Source organism: Salmo salar, chromosome 25 (assembly GCF_965601325.2).
Source record: "Salmo salar chromosome 25, fSalSal1, whole genome shotgun sequence".
NCBI classification, from domain to species: Eukaryota; Metazoa; Chordata; class Actinopteri; order Salmoniformes; family Salmonidae; genus Salmo; species Salmo salar.
Genome location: NC_138315.1, coordinates 28,225,291 through 28,240,290, shown reverse-complemented (window position 1 = coordinate 28,240,290; position 15,000 = coordinate 28,225,291). Strand labels below are relative to the sequence as shown.

Genomic DNA, 15,000 nt, shown 5'->3' with positions numbered 1-15,000 from the left:
GAAAGCGTAACTTCTATCCGACATCTCTGACATAAATGCAGTAATTCTAGTTTCAGAGACTAGTTATCTAGTGGATGTAATGTGATATGTAACACAGTTCTTACCTCAGAACCACAGCTGAGTCTGAGAGGAAGGCCCCTACTGCTACATCTGTAGTTTAGAGAGATGCAGATAGATAGCTGTCATTACTTTGAACATGCAATTTCCTGCTATAGGCCTATCTGGCTGCAAGGCTCTCTAGACTTGTTAAAGCTCTAAACCAATTTGTTACTCAGTTTAGAACCACTCATAAGACATCAGTGGAATGTTTTTAATTTATTAATTTGTTCATTCAGTCAGTCATTCGGTTGTTCGTTTGTTCATTCAATCCACATCAGCCTGCAGACAAAATGTATTCACACAGTTTACTGCACTGTAACAAAAACTCCTATAAACTTTACAGCAATGTACTGTTAAACCAATGTTTCTTTGGAAGTTATTGTAACATACTGTACTTTTTTTCCTACAGTAACTTACAGGTAACTGTCTGCCAGTAAGCTACCATAAAAACAACAGGACTTATTTTACAGTGTGGTAATAAACTGATGCGTTTTGTTTTTAGATAAGTATTTAACACTTGCGTTACAAATCAATCTATAAAACAACAATTAAAACAAATAACACATGAAAAAAACGAATGAAATGTTTTATTGACAGACAGTACACAATACTTTACAATGTACCAGTTCTAAGAGATGACTAGCTAAGAGATGACTAACTGTCTACATCTCTCTGTCAGTCTACCATATATCCTGTTTAGTTCACAGTGTGTCACTAGTGGAAGACGCGAAGATGAGAAGCAGAGAGTAAGCAGACAACCATCACTAGTGACCCTAATTTAAACCCCAGGATATTCCCACTGCCCAATTTGGTTTTCCCCGGGTAGTAGCCAACACACACACACACACACACACACACACACACACACACACACACACACACACACACACACACACACACACACACACACACACACACACACACACACACACACACACACACACACACACACACTCACACACATTTTCCCGTCCCCTGTCCTCAGTTCTGTTCCCACCACCGCCATGTTTTGACAACCTTACTAATTTAAGGCACAGCATGTGTGACATAATAACAGCACATTACAGTGTGTTCTGTTCTAGTCGACAGTAGAGAAACTGAGACAGACTCAAACATTGTACTGGAGGGAAGCACTGTACACAACGTTGACAGTCAAGAAAGGGATCGTTACCTTGGTAACCGTTTTCATCAACATCGATGCCTCCTGACACAGACTGGCCGAACATCTTTAACTCATTACCCAGAACAGAGCCAGTGATCCTCTGATGATGGAACAAGAACAGCTTGATTATTCTTACAGCTAACCCTCTGTACTTTACACACTTCATACACTTCATTTTGTTTCCCAAACCAAGAGAGCTGTCAATGACTACCAGATGTAAGCTGTACAGTACACATTTCAGATTTTTTTCTAGTACGGAGCTTTGAGATTCAAGTAAGGTAATTTATCTGTATTTGGATATACAGTAACTATATTTTCTCCAAGAGGTTGTATTCCCCATTGAGATACATTTATTTACATATACATTGATTTATCTCCATGGTATTCCATAACTAAAAGCTAATTTAAATGTAACTGCTTCATGCTCAGACAGAGAAAAGCAGGAGACCAAACAGTTTAAGGAAATCGTAGCAATTCAGAGTCAGGAACTCTCTTCCGACTGTCTGAGAGCAAAGAGAGAAAAAAAGGCACATTTGATCCTCACGTCCTATCTCCCTCCCTTCCTCCCTCCCTCCCTTCAATCTATTGTCCCTGATCGTTGGTCAGAGGAGGGACACCCTGACCCCTCTTCCCTTCACTCACTCCCACACCTTCATCCTTTCCTTCCAGTAATCTCCTGTCCCTGAAGTCTGCGGACAAACAGCAGCTGGAAGGGACATAGCCATAGCTGAGTACATACTTGAGAGAAGGTCTGAGAGATCCCTGTTTTCCTCCCATTGTAGATATATATAGCCCCACGCAGCTCTTCTTCCTGCGGAGCCCCCACTGCCACATCTGGAACACATTTACAGTCAGTCAGGGGTTAACTTAGGATGCGTCCCAAATTGCACCATATTCCCTATATAGTGCACTACTTTTGATCAGGGCCCGTAGGGTAATGTAGTTAATTAGTGCACTATATAGGAATTAGGGTGCTCTTTTTTTCCCTCTAACCTTTATTTAACTAGGCAAGTCAGTTAAGAACAAATTCTAATTTTCAATGACGGCCTAGGGACAGTGGGTTATCTGCCTTGTTCAGGGCCGAATGACAGATATTTACCTTGTCCGCTCAGGGATTCAATCTTGCAGCCTTTCAGTTACTAGTCCAACACTCTAACCACTAGGCTACCTGCCGCCCCAATTCAGAAAGTAAACCAAATTCCAATTCCAGAGTATCCTAATTGAAAAGCATTGAAGAGAATTGGAATTCTAGAGTACTTCCTGAATTGACAACAATTTAAATGGAATTGACCCCAACCCTGGTGTGTGTGTGGGTGTGTGTGTGTGTGCTGGTGTTGAGGAACTGGCAGTTAGGCTAGTGTAAGTGGCAGTTAGAAGTGTGCCGGGGCCCTGTGATCAGCTGTAGGGGATGTGGTTGGTTGGTTGGTTGGTGGTATTGCCTCTGTGTTGAGTGGGGCTGGTTTATGGGGTGTTACTTCATACCCAGTTACCCAATATCACCACAGACTTTAGTGTAGTTCCTTCTGACTGGCATAGCTCGCTTTCTGTTAGTTTTAGAGCTGCCAATTGCTCATAGCCTTGATCAACCATCCTGATCTTGCAAGCTTACATTGAAACTAAATGAGAGCGCAGTGGTCCGGTTGGTGGATCAGGCTACATTGCATTCAACTGAAATATGCAGAGATTTTCTTGTGCAACAATTGGGACAGTACCGACTTGGAATATCACCAAGTTCAATTTCACTTTATTTGTATTTATTTTTTACCAAAAACTATGCAGAACATTGGCACATTAGCTAGGGCAGCTGATTTTGTCATCATAGTTTTGCTGTACAGGGTAGCTGATTTTATCATCATAGTTTTGCTGTACTGTGACAAATCATTATAACTTTAAAGATAAAGTAAGAATTGCTTTATATCTTTGCAAAAAAATATGCATAACACTCACCAGCAAAGCCATCATCATCAATATCTCCCAGATCAGTTATGGTCTCCCCAAATCTGGCAGCATACGAGTTGCTTCCCACCAACTGAAACTCTGCTTCCTTCATATTAGCCTTAAAACACATTCATTTACAGTCTTAATATTCCTTCTCTCCTCTGCCCAGGGTAATGGCTTGTAAAGTTGATCCGGGAAGAAAAAACGGTAATTTGCTGATGGAGATATGTGGGGGAAGTAGCTAGCTAAGCTCCATGTAATTGCAGTCATTAGGTTGGTAATTACGTAAAGTTACTCATGTCATGCAGAGTTGCCTGGTCCTTAGTAGTACACTATAAATGTAGCAGATATCCTCTGGTTTAGCTTTCCGTAATACAAACTCATCAGTCATAGAAACAGTCCTCAGGTCCTGCTATCATCATGCTGTGTTGTTTTATATCATCTGTACAGTAATATAGTAACTCCAGACTCTTCTTTTTATAGGAAATGACAATAAAATAAAAATCTCTTTACTTGAGCATATTCATTTCTATCAAATTATCTCATTGTTCTGAAAGCTGAATAGTTAGTCTAGATGTTACAACATAGGTATCAGAGCAACTTAATGTTAAGTGATACCAATCATTGGTTTTGAAAAGTTTTTGTTATAACAGTGCACAACACCAGTATTGTATGAGATGCTTAACTACTATCATATTTAAGAACTGCAGAGTTAAGTTGTGAAGATAACAGTATGTGTGTGAGATGTGATGTGAGGTAGGAAGTCTCTATTGATGTTGTTCTCTTTTAACAAATACTGTATCTTCAGGGACAGTGTTCCATATAACAGCCTCACAAAGTTTAGAGAAACATTTCAATAGGTAATGGACCATCAAATTACATTAGATCCAAGGCTATTTGCAAAACTCACACAGCTAGACACATAATAACTGCACAATAACTTTTTTTATGATAGGGGTGAAAGAAAGGTTGTATCTCACTCAATTCGTTTTTCCTCGAATCCTCGCATCCTCACTCCTCACCTCCTTCTCAAGCCACATTGGAAGAGAAGATCCAATGTCCCTCCCCCCTGACCTTCTCCTCCAATGAGTTTTGAGAAGGCAAGAAGAGGAATCAGGGAAATCACGGTTGTCTGTCGTATACTGTATTTTTTATGTGGAGAGTGTGGATTATGATACTTGTAAGTGACATGCCTATCTTAATTGCCCCTGAGGGGACAAATATAAAGTTGTATTGAATTGAAGGAAAAACGAATTGGGAAAGATCCCAGTACTTACGGCTCCTTGGTTGATGTAGACATGGACTTGTCCTTCCTCCCTCACGGTGCTGTACATGGGAGATCCTACCAGTAGATCAGACAGGCCATCTGCATTCAGGTCCACGGCACACACACTGGCACCAAAATACGAGCCGAGCTACAGTATAGGAAAACAGGTTTCAAGTCAATACAGTCAATCAAATCAATCAAATGTATTTATGAAGCCAGCAGTTGTCACAACGTGATTTTGCAGTGAGGAGGTATGATCGAGTTCTGCGTCAAAATCAAGACATTCATTTCCGGTTTCCCAGACAAAGCTTATACCCAGTCCTAGACTAAAGAGCATGTTCAATGGAGATTCTTAGTACAAGACTAGGCTTAATCTGTGTCAGGGAACCTGGCCGTAAAGATATCTGGCTACTAATTCCCACCTTGCTGCCCTTGACTTCACTGATTATCTTCAGCATGTTTTCTTCAGCTCTGAATAGGTAGGCCTGGAGAAGAGGACAGAAACAACCTGGTCACATCAAGTCTTAAAGCCAACTAAGGATGAATGGTAAAATGCATAAACTACTTAGATTATATCACAATACCCATACAGACATGATCTCAAATCAAATCACATTTTATTTAACACATGTGCGAAATACAACAGGTGTGGACCTTACAGTGAAATGCTTACTTACAAGCCCTTAACCAACAATGCTTTAATCTGATTGCTTTCTACTGATAAAATGTCTCCCATCTGTCATCTTAACATTCCTGTGGGACATGTATTTGGTGAGGCCATTAAGAACTAGTAACTTTTACAGTCTTCAAAAAAAAATTAAAAAATATTCCTCCATAAAATGTGCACAGAATTGCCACAAGACAAAATTATTCCCCACTTTCTGCAGAGAGATTCATTTACATTTACATTACATTTAAGTCATTTAGCAGACGCTCTTATCCAGAGCGACTTACAAAATGGTGCATTCACCTTATGATATCCAGTGGAACAACCACTTTACAATAGTGCATCTAAATATTTTAAGGGGGGGGGGGGATGGGGGTTAGAAGGATTACTTTATCCTATCCTAGGTATTCCTTAAAGAGGTGGGGTTTCAGGTGTCTCCGGAAGGTGGTGATTGACTCCGCTGTCCTGGCGTCGTGAGGGAGCTTGTTCCACCATTGGGGTGCCAGAGCAGCGAACAGTTTTGACTGGGCTGAGCGGGAACTGTGCTTCCTCAGAGGTAGGGGGGCCAGCAGGCCAGTGGTGGATGAACGCAGTGCCCTTGTTTGGGTGTAGGGCCTGATCAGAGCCTGAAGGTATGGAGGTGCCGTTCCCTTCACAGCTCCGTAGGCAATCACCATGGCCTTGTAGCGGATGCGAGCTTCAACTGGAAGCCAGTGGAGAGAGCGGAGGAGCGGGGTGACGTGAGAGAACTTGGGAAGGTTGAACATCAGACGGGCTGCGGCGTTCTGGATGAGTTGTAGGGGTTTAATGGCACAGGCAGGGAGCCCAGCCAACAGCGAGTTGCAGTAATCCAGACGGGAGATGACAAGTGCCTGGATTAGGACCTGCGCCGCTTCCTGTGTGAGGCAGGGTCGTACTCTGCGAATGTTGTAGAGCATGAACCTACAGGATCGGGTCACCGCCTTGATGTTAGTGGAGAACGACAGGGTGTTGTCCAGGATCACGCCAAGGTTCTTAGCACTCTGGGAGGAGGACACAAGGGAGTTGTCAACCGTGATGGTGAGATCATGGAACGGGCAGTCCTTCCCCGGGAGGAAGAGCAGCTCCGTCTTGCCGAGGTTCAGCTTGAGCTGGTGATCCGTCATCCACACTGATATGTCTGACAGACATGCAGAGATGCGATTCGCCGCCTGGTTATCAGAAGGGGGAAAGGAGAAGATTAATTGTGTGTCGTCTGCATAGCAATGATAGGAGAGACCATGTGAGGATATGACAGAGCCAAGTGACTTGGTGTATAGCGAGAACAGGAGAGGGCCTAGAACAGAGCCCTGGGGGACACCAGTGGTGAGAGCGCATGGTGCGGAGACAGATTCTCGCCACGCCACCTGGTAGGAGCGACCTGTCAGGTAGGACGCAATCCAAGCGTGGGCCGCGCCGGAGATGCCCAACTCGGAGAGGGTGGAGAGGAGGATCTGATGGTTCACAGTATCAAAGGCAGCAGATAGGTCTAGAAGTATGAGAGCAGAGGAGAGAGAGTTAGCTTTAGCAGTGCGGAGAGCCTCCGTGACACAGAGAAGAGCAGTCTCAGTTGAATGCCCAGTCTTGAAACCTGACTGATTAGGATCAAGAAGGTCATTCTGAGAGAGATAGCAGGAGAGCTGGCCAAGGACGGCACGTTCAAGAGTTTTGGAGAGAAAAGAAAGAAGGGATACTGGTCTGTAGTTGTTGACATCGGAGGGATCGAGTGTAGGTTTTTTCAGAAGGGGTGCAACTCTCGCTCTCTTGAAGACGGAAGGGACGTAGCCAGCGGTCAAGGATGAGTTGATGAGCGAGGTGAGGAAGGGGAGAAGGTCTCCGGAAATGGTCTGGAGAAGAGAGGAGGGGATAGGGTCAAGTGGGAAGGTTGTTGGGCGGCCGGCCGTCACAAGACGCGAGATTTCATCTGGAGAGAGAGGGGAGAAAGAGGTCAAAGCACAGGGTAGGGCAGTGTGAGCAGGACCAGCGGTGTTGTTTGACTTAGCAAACGAGGATCGGATATCGTCAACCTTCTTTTCAAAATGGTTGACGAAGTCATCCGCAGAGAGGGAGGAGGGGGGGGGAGGGGGAGGAGGATTCAGGAGGGAGGAGAAGGTAGCAAAGAGCTTCCTAGGGTTAGAGGCAGATGCTTGGAATTTAGAGTGGTAGAAAGTGGCTTTAGCAGCAGAGACAGAAGAGGAGAATGTAGAGAGGAGTGAGTGAAAGGATGCCAGGTCCGCAGGGAGGCGAGTTTTCCTCCATTTCCGCTCGGCTGCCCGGAGCCCTGTTCTGTGAGCTCGTAGTGAGTCGTCGAGCCACGGAGCAGGAGGGGAGGACCGAGCCGGCCTGGAGGATAGGGGACAGAGAAAATCAAAGGATGCAGAAAGGGAGGAGAGGAGGGTTGAGGAGGCAGAATCAGGAGATAGGTTGGAGAAGGTTTGAGCAGAGGGAAGAGATGATAGGATGGAAGAGGAGAGAGTAGCGGGAGAGAGAGAGCGAAGGTTGGGACGGCGCAATACCATCCGAGTAGGGGCAGAGTGAGAAGTGTTGGATGAGAGCAAGAGGGAAAAGGATACAAGGTAGTGGTCGGAGATTTGGAGGGGAGTTGCAATGAGATTAGTGGAAGAACAGCATCTAGTAAAGATGAGGTCAAGCGTATTGCCTGCCTTGTGAGTAGGGGGGGAAGGTGAGAGGGTGAGGTCAAAAGAGGAGAGGAGTGGAAAGAAGGAGGCAGAGAGGAATGAGTCAAAGGTAGACGTGGGGAGGTTAAAGTCACCCAGAACTGTGAGAGGTGAGCCATCCTCAGGAAAGGAACTTATCAAGGCGTCAAGCTCATTGATGAACTCTCCAAGGGAACCTGGAGGGCGATAAATGATAAGGATGTTAAGCTTGAAAGGGCTGGTAACTGTGACAGCATGGAAATCAAATGAGGAGATAGACAGATGGGTCAGGGGAGAAAGAGAGAATGTCCACTTGGGAGAGATGAGGATTCCAGTGCCACCACCCCGCTGGCTCGATGCTCTAGGGGTATGCGAGAACACGTGGGCAGACGAAGAGAGAGCAGTAGGAGTAGCAGTGTTATCTGTGGTAATCCATGTTTCCGTCAGCGCCAGGAAGTCTAGGGACTGGAGGGTAGCATAGGCTGAGATGAACTCAGCCTTGTTGGCTGCAGACCGGCAGTTCCAGAGGCTGCCGGAGACCTGGAACTCCACGTGGGTCGTGCGCGCTGGGACCACCAGGTTGGAATTTACATTACCTTATGGGCCCTTGTCAAAAGTAGTGCACTTAATAGGGAAAAGAGTGCCCTTTGGGACATAGTCTGTGTCTGCTAAATGACTTAAATGTAAATCGAATGTATTGACGACAAGATCCTTAAAGCTTCTCTAAATAAAAGCCTTCCGACAAGTTTAAAATGTCCTGCATTGCAGGAAAGTTCTCCTGCAACAGGGCAACCAGAGCAAAACCCACATGTATTTTTCAATAGCACATATTTCATACATTTCACCAGTAACATGAGGAATGCCCAATGCATCATATATTTAGCATCACCCTAGTTGGTGATTCAAACACACACTGTATTGTACTTACCACCTTTAGCTTGTCAGGTCATAAGAAGCGAGCCACATATAAGTGTTGGTGCTGTGCTTCTTTCTACAGGCGGGTGGTGGGTTGATAGGGATATGATGGGGGTGAAAGAAAAAACAGGAATGAAATGAACTCTTACCTTACCAGTCTGCCCGTACTGGGGCGCACCGCCAACAATCTCTGTGGAGTCAGGGTGGAGGAAGTGGCCGGCCCCAACCGAGTAGCCTGGTGAGGAAAAGAAGGATCACAATGTAGGTACAACGCCAGTACAGCATTAGTACAACTTTAATATAACCAAAGAATCAGACTAGCAGAGTAGCCCAGCAATGGAAACGTATCACAACGTTAATAGGAATGACTGCAACATTAGTATAACCTTAATAAAACATTTGTAAACCTTAGTACAACTGTACAACTGAACAGGTACTGTAGAACCAGATGGCACTGGTTGATATAAGAGATGAGAAAAACACGCCAGACATAACTGGCGTGATGATTTGCAGTAACTACAATTGAGCAAATATTTACCCCCCCCCCATACCGAGGTAACTGCCATAGAGGACAGTGCTGCTGTCATCCACATAGGCAGACAGGACCTTGCTGGAGGTGTTGTAGACCAGGACAGACCCAGTCCAGTACGATGTCCCTGGGGCTCCCATTATTATCAAGTCCTGAAGAAAAATAACACAACACATACATCAGAGTATTGTTCAGTTTTGGTTTTATGTTTGTGATTTCCCAGTAACCAAAATTGGTTCTGTGAAAGTTCGCAGAACCTTCTTTACGTTGTGGCAAATGTTTGTTCTCATAACATAAAAACGATCCAGTAGTGCTGATCATTATACCATGTTTGTATAAAACATTCACCTGATGTTAAAAGAATGTTCCCAGAACGCTGCTCTCATATTTTGTTGCAGCAGTATGTTCTTAACACATTACTGGTACATTGTGTTACTACATTACCTGGAAACCTAATGAGAACGTTTGGGGAATTTCCTGTGGTGGTTGTTTCAGATGTTGTGCACAACATTTTAGTGAATGTTAGGAAAACATCCCAAGGATATTTCATTTAAAACCTTTTCTGAAGAATGTTTGAATGTTTTTGGGATGTTATCATCCTAATCTTAAGAAAGAAAATGAACTAGAACTTAAAAGGAATCTTAACTAATGTTCTGGGAATGTTCCCAGTTTGATGGGTTGTGTGCATTTCAAGTTTGTGACTTGTGTATGTGTACATGTACCTGTGTATGTGCACATGTGCATTACTAGCATATACATAAACTTTAGGTTTAAACAGAATATGTAGAGGAACTGATACCTCAGTCAGAAAGTTGGATATCCCTGCTTGGCATGATCCATAGTCCTCACCAAACTTCCGTTGGTGATCTGGAGAAAGAGTGGCAGATGCATTTTCATTTTGGCCAATAAAGCAAGCTTACTGTCAACAAGCTCTCAGACTCAGTGCAGGTTGCTTACAGGTGTGGCCTTGGAGTTAGACATGGCGAGAACAAAAACATATGGATACTCGGCCTCGGTTATTGACTGATTTATGTGATTTATAATCCACATTTTCATTTTTCTGTTGCAAAACGTTTTGCTACGGTATGCATTAATGAATAAAAACCAGATATCCTGTAAATGCAAAACAGTGTACCTTTGTAGCATGGGATGAGTGGTTGAGCCTGTTTGAGGTCAGCCTCGTATCTGTAACAGACACCATGAGGCAGCTTGTTCAGGTTTTCTTTCCTGGAATAGAACACGTTCTTCCAACGATGCCCACATGCCTGTGGAACGAGAAGCAACACAGATGTTGTTGGAGGAAATGCAACTATTTGAGAGGAGGAATGTAACAACAATGGAATAGTCTACACACAAAATATGTACGTTTGTGTTTAATCTAACAAGTGACATAATGCGAGCACTGTCTAGCAGCTAGTTTCCAAAATAACATTTGATATGTCTGGTAGGGTTGCAAAGGATGCAAGTCTTGTTTCTTGTTTAAGACCAGGCACTACAGGCTGAAATAAAAATGTTGCATCTACCTATCAATTCTGATATTTGTTGGTACTTTGGTCCATTAATATTGGGCGGCAGCGTAGCCTAGTGGTTAGAGCGTTGGACTAGTAACCGAAAGGTTGCAAGTTTGACTCCCTGAGCCTGACAAGGTACAAATCTGTTGTTCTCCCCCTGAACAAGGCAGTTAACCCACTGTTCCTAGGCTGTCATTGAAAATAAGAATTTGTTCTTAACTGACTTGCCGAGTTAAATAAAAAAATATGAACATTTTCAAAACATAAAAAACATCATGAAAAAATACAGTACCAGTCAAAAGTTTAGACACACCTACTCATTCAAGTATTTTTCATAATGTTTTACTATTTTCTATATTTTAGAATAATAGTAAACACATCAACACCATAAAATAACACATATGGAATCATGTAGTAACCAAAAAAGTGTTAAATGAAAATATATTTGAGATTTTAGATTCTTCAAAGTAGCCACCCTTTGCCTTGATGACATCTTTGCACAACCTTGGCATTCTCTCAACCAGCTTCACCTGGAATGCTTTTCCAACAGTCTTGAAGGACTTCCCACATATGCTGAGCACTTGTTGGCTGCTTTTCCTTCACTCTGCGGTCCAACTCATCCCAAACCATCTCAATTGGGTTGGGATCGGCTGATTGTGGAGGCCAGGTCATCTGATGCAGCACTACATCACTCTCCTTCTTGGTCAAATAGCCCTTACACAGCCTGGAGGTGTGTTGGGTCATTGTCCTGTTGAAAAACAAATGATAGTCCCACTAAGCACAAACCAGATGGAATGGCGTATCGCTGCAGAATTCTGTGGTAGTCATGCTGGATAATTGTGCCTTGAATTCTAAATAAATCACTGACAGTGTCACCAGCAAAGCACCCCCACACCATCACACTTCCTCCTCCATGCTTCATGGTGGGAACCACATATGCAGAGATCATCCGTTCACCAACTCTGCGTCTCACAAAGACACAGCGGTTGGAACTGAAAATCTCAAATTTGGACTCATCAGACCAAAGGACAGATTTCCACCGGTCTAATGTCCATTGCTCGTGTTTCTTGGTCCAAGCAAGTCTCTTCTTATTATTGGTGTCCTTTAGTAGTGGTTTCTTTGCACCAATCGACAATACACGCAGTCTCCTACGAACAGTTGATGTTGAGATGTGTCTGTTACTTGAACTCTGTGAAGCATTTATTTGTGCTGCAATTTCTGAGGCTGATAACTCTAATGAACTCTGTAGCAGAGATAACACAGGTTCTCCCTTTCCTGTGGCGGTCCTCATGAGAGCCAGTTTCATCATAGCGCTTGATTTTTTTTGTGACTGCACTTGAAGAAAATGTCAAAGTAATAATGGACTATCTATTCTCTTAGGTTTTTTTTAGCTGTTCTTGTCATAATATGGACTTGGTTTTTTACCAAATAGGGCTGTCTTCTGTATACCACCCCTACCTTGTCACAACACAACTAATTAACTTTCAATAATGCACATCTGTTAATTGAAATGCATTCCAGGTGACTACCTCATGAAGCTGGTTGAGAGAATGCCAAGAGGGTGCAAAGCTGTCCTCAAGGCAAAGGGTAGCAACTTTGAATCTCAAATATAAAATATATGTTGATTTGTTTAACACTTTTTTGGTGTTAAATGTGTTGTTCCGTAGTTTGATGTCTTCACTATTATTCTTTAATGTAGAAAATAGAAAAATTAAGAAAAACCCTGGAATGAGTTGGTGTGTCCAAACATTTGACTGGTACTGTATATTTTCTTTAGTTTATCATACTGCTGTCATCAACATTTTAATGAATTTGAACAACTTTAAAATGGACATACATCAATCATTTCAAAGCTGACTACATTGAATTGCACTAAAGCCCATTTCATAGAGATTGTTACAAACTGGTCTATATTTAGTCATTTACTTTGAAGAGATGGTGATTGGGTCTAAATAGGCGTTTGCCGTTAGTCTAAATTCAGTGTACTTGTCTTCAACTGCCATTTTCCGAAAGTCAGATTCTTCTTACATGCCCCCCTAAAAAATTCAGCTTCAGAAGCATCTGCATTCACCAAATTGTGTTTGGTTATCCTTAGACATATTCTCCAGACTTGCTCAGAGGGAATTGTTGATATGTTGTACATTTTTGTATCCTAGATACAATTTTTTTTTTTTGCCGCAATATGCAAATATGTGCATATTTAAATGTTGCCTCGATTGCATATTTCAATAAAATATTTCATCAATGTTTTTATACAAAGAAAGTATTATATTTGTGCCTACATTCAACTGGCAAAAGTTGATTGTGATATGATTAAAGGAAATAAAATACCCTATAAGGGTGTGGTGCCTGGCCTTAAACAAAGTTCACCAATACAAGATGTACCCATCTCATTATTTGATTTCGGTCTCGGAATGGGCACAAAGACTGTATATCACTGGAATTTACAACAATACTGACCATCTGAGAAGGGATTGTAACGTTTGTTTACCCCTACTGGGACTAATCTACATAGCCAATACATGACCATCACTGTAAAGAACTTTATGACACCTGCTGATATAAAAAGGGCTTTATAAATACATTTGATTGATTTATTGATTGACTTAACATACCAATACATGGCCATCACGAGGCTGTCTGGACAGGCTGACTCCTAGCCACTGGTTGTCACTCTCAGAGAAGCATGTCTTCCCACAACTGTCCACACCTGTAGTACAGACACACACACATGCAAGCAAACACACCAACGAGTGAGAGAGAGAACGTGAATTGAGAGGTGGCAATGACCTTTAATAATGCCTTATAAACCCTATGAAAACAATCTGTGGGGCATCCATGTTAAACATGAAGTGGTTCTGGTTAATTTGACCAGCGTGCTTTCTTATAATCCAATGGAAATGGGTCAATGTCAGTGCACAAATCCCCAAAACCACGCTGGTCAAATAACTTGGAAGCAACACAGATTTTTTGTTTGTAAAGTCGATATTCCAAACCTGTTGATATTTGCTGACATTCTCTCTTGTCCGAGATGCTGCACTTATAAATTGCTCCTGGTTCTTTTACGGCTGGGTAGGAAGACGAATTCGCAACTGGAGCTCCGACTAATAACCTATAACAGGCAATATGGAAATTAATATCCCTAACGTTACAGTTTTATACACATGAATACCCCAGCTGTGGGATATGGAACAAAAAAATCCTTCACACTGAAAAACTCAAAAGGAAACATGGATACTCATAATGTGCAGTTTCTGGTGGTTTGTTGTGTCAAAGGGTACTTGTGTTCATAGAATCCCTAATTAACAGTTTTCACACATTTTGGGACTGAATACCCATTTTGTTAATTCTTCAACAACTAATAGCCTAAATGTGTGTAGCCTATTCAGTTATGGTGTTCTACAGTATGAATAGAGGTTTTAAAAATGCCTACAACAATGTTTGATTCACTTACCATGTGTTTGTCTGGTTCTTGTGTAACAATACAGAATATCCAAATAAAGATCCATTTGGTCCACTGAAACTAATGGGGTGGTCTACATCCAAATTGTAACACTCAGTGAGATTACAGCACCAGAAGTACGAGAGAAGAAAGCTCCAACAGCAAGAAAGATTCCCCGGCGTTTTTCGCTCCATTTTTGTAAAACAAATACCAACTTTTCCAACACGAAGAGATAACAAGTGAAGGCAGATGAAAACAAAATAAAATAAAAACGTAGTTTATTCAAATCCACGGAAACAGAGAAAAGTCGTACATCCCAATACCAACTTTAGAATGGCATTTGGATAGAGTTGAATAGAGACTGGGCGCGCTCAACTCCTGTTGCGCTTCTTCATGCGTCGGTCGTTCTGCATGTACGCAACCTCACATCGTCATGCTCATGACTCAATTCCGTCACGTGAAACTTCACAAAGTGAGTTAAACTTCTGGCGGACGGCTTGCATGCTGCTACCCAAATTCATCAAACGTAGAGCCCAACCCTCCAACCCACCCTGAAACCTTCTATCCACACCATTAAAACTGAGAGAGATATATGTCCCCTGGATTTAACAGTATCTTGTGCAGGTGACGAATACATTTTAATTTGAATCAAAGCCACACACATACAGTTCCTTCAGAAAGTACTGTATTTATCCACACCTTGACTTATTCTACATTTTGTTGTGTTGCCGCCTGAACCAGGTTTGACTCTAGGATTTTGCCTGTGCTCAGCTCCATTCTGTTTCTTTTTTATCA

The 15,000-nt window shown here is 42.6% G+C and overlaps 1 protein-coding gene across 1 annotated transcript in view; it reads right to left on the bottom strand.

Moving 5' to 3' along the window:
* LOC106586464 (integrin alpha 4) overlaps nucleotides 1-14,663 on the bottom strand; it is a 33,531-nt gene extending 18,868 nt beyond the window's left edge. Inside the window, exons 1-13 of the mRNA XM_014173813.3 lie at nucleotides 14,218-14,663; nucleotides 13,760-13,875; nucleotides 13,379-13,473; nucleotides 10,388-10,517; nucleotides 10,052-10,119; nucleotides 9,275-9,404; nucleotides 8,873-8,958; nucleotides 4,889-4,951; nucleotides 4,477-4,614; nucleotides 3,209-3,317; nucleotides 2,001-2,095; nucleotides 1,271-1,361; nucleotides 105-150 (exon numbers count right to left, since the gene is read on the bottom strand). Of these exons, the coding sequence (XP_014029288.2) occupies nucleotides 105-150; nucleotides 1,271-1,361; nucleotides 2,001-2,095; nucleotides 3,209-3,317; nucleotides 4,477-4,614; nucleotides 4,889-4,951; nucleotides 8,873-8,958; nucleotides 9,275-9,404; nucleotides 10,052-10,119; nucleotides 10,388-10,517; nucleotides 13,379-13,473; nucleotides 13,760-13,875; nucleotides 14,218-14,399 (1,349 nt within the window). The 5' untranslated portion in view covers nucleotides 14,400-14,663. The remainder of the gene's footprint in view (nucleotides 1-104; nucleotides 151-1,270; nucleotides 1,362-2,000; nucleotides 2,096-3,208; nucleotides 3,318-4,476; nucleotides 4,615-4,888; nucleotides 4,952-8,872; nucleotides 8,959-9,274; nucleotides 9,405-10,051; nucleotides 10,120-10,387; nucleotides 10,518-13,378; nucleotides 13,474-13,759; nucleotides 13,876-14,217) is intronic.
* Nucleotides 14,664-15,000: the final 337 nt, after the last annotated feature.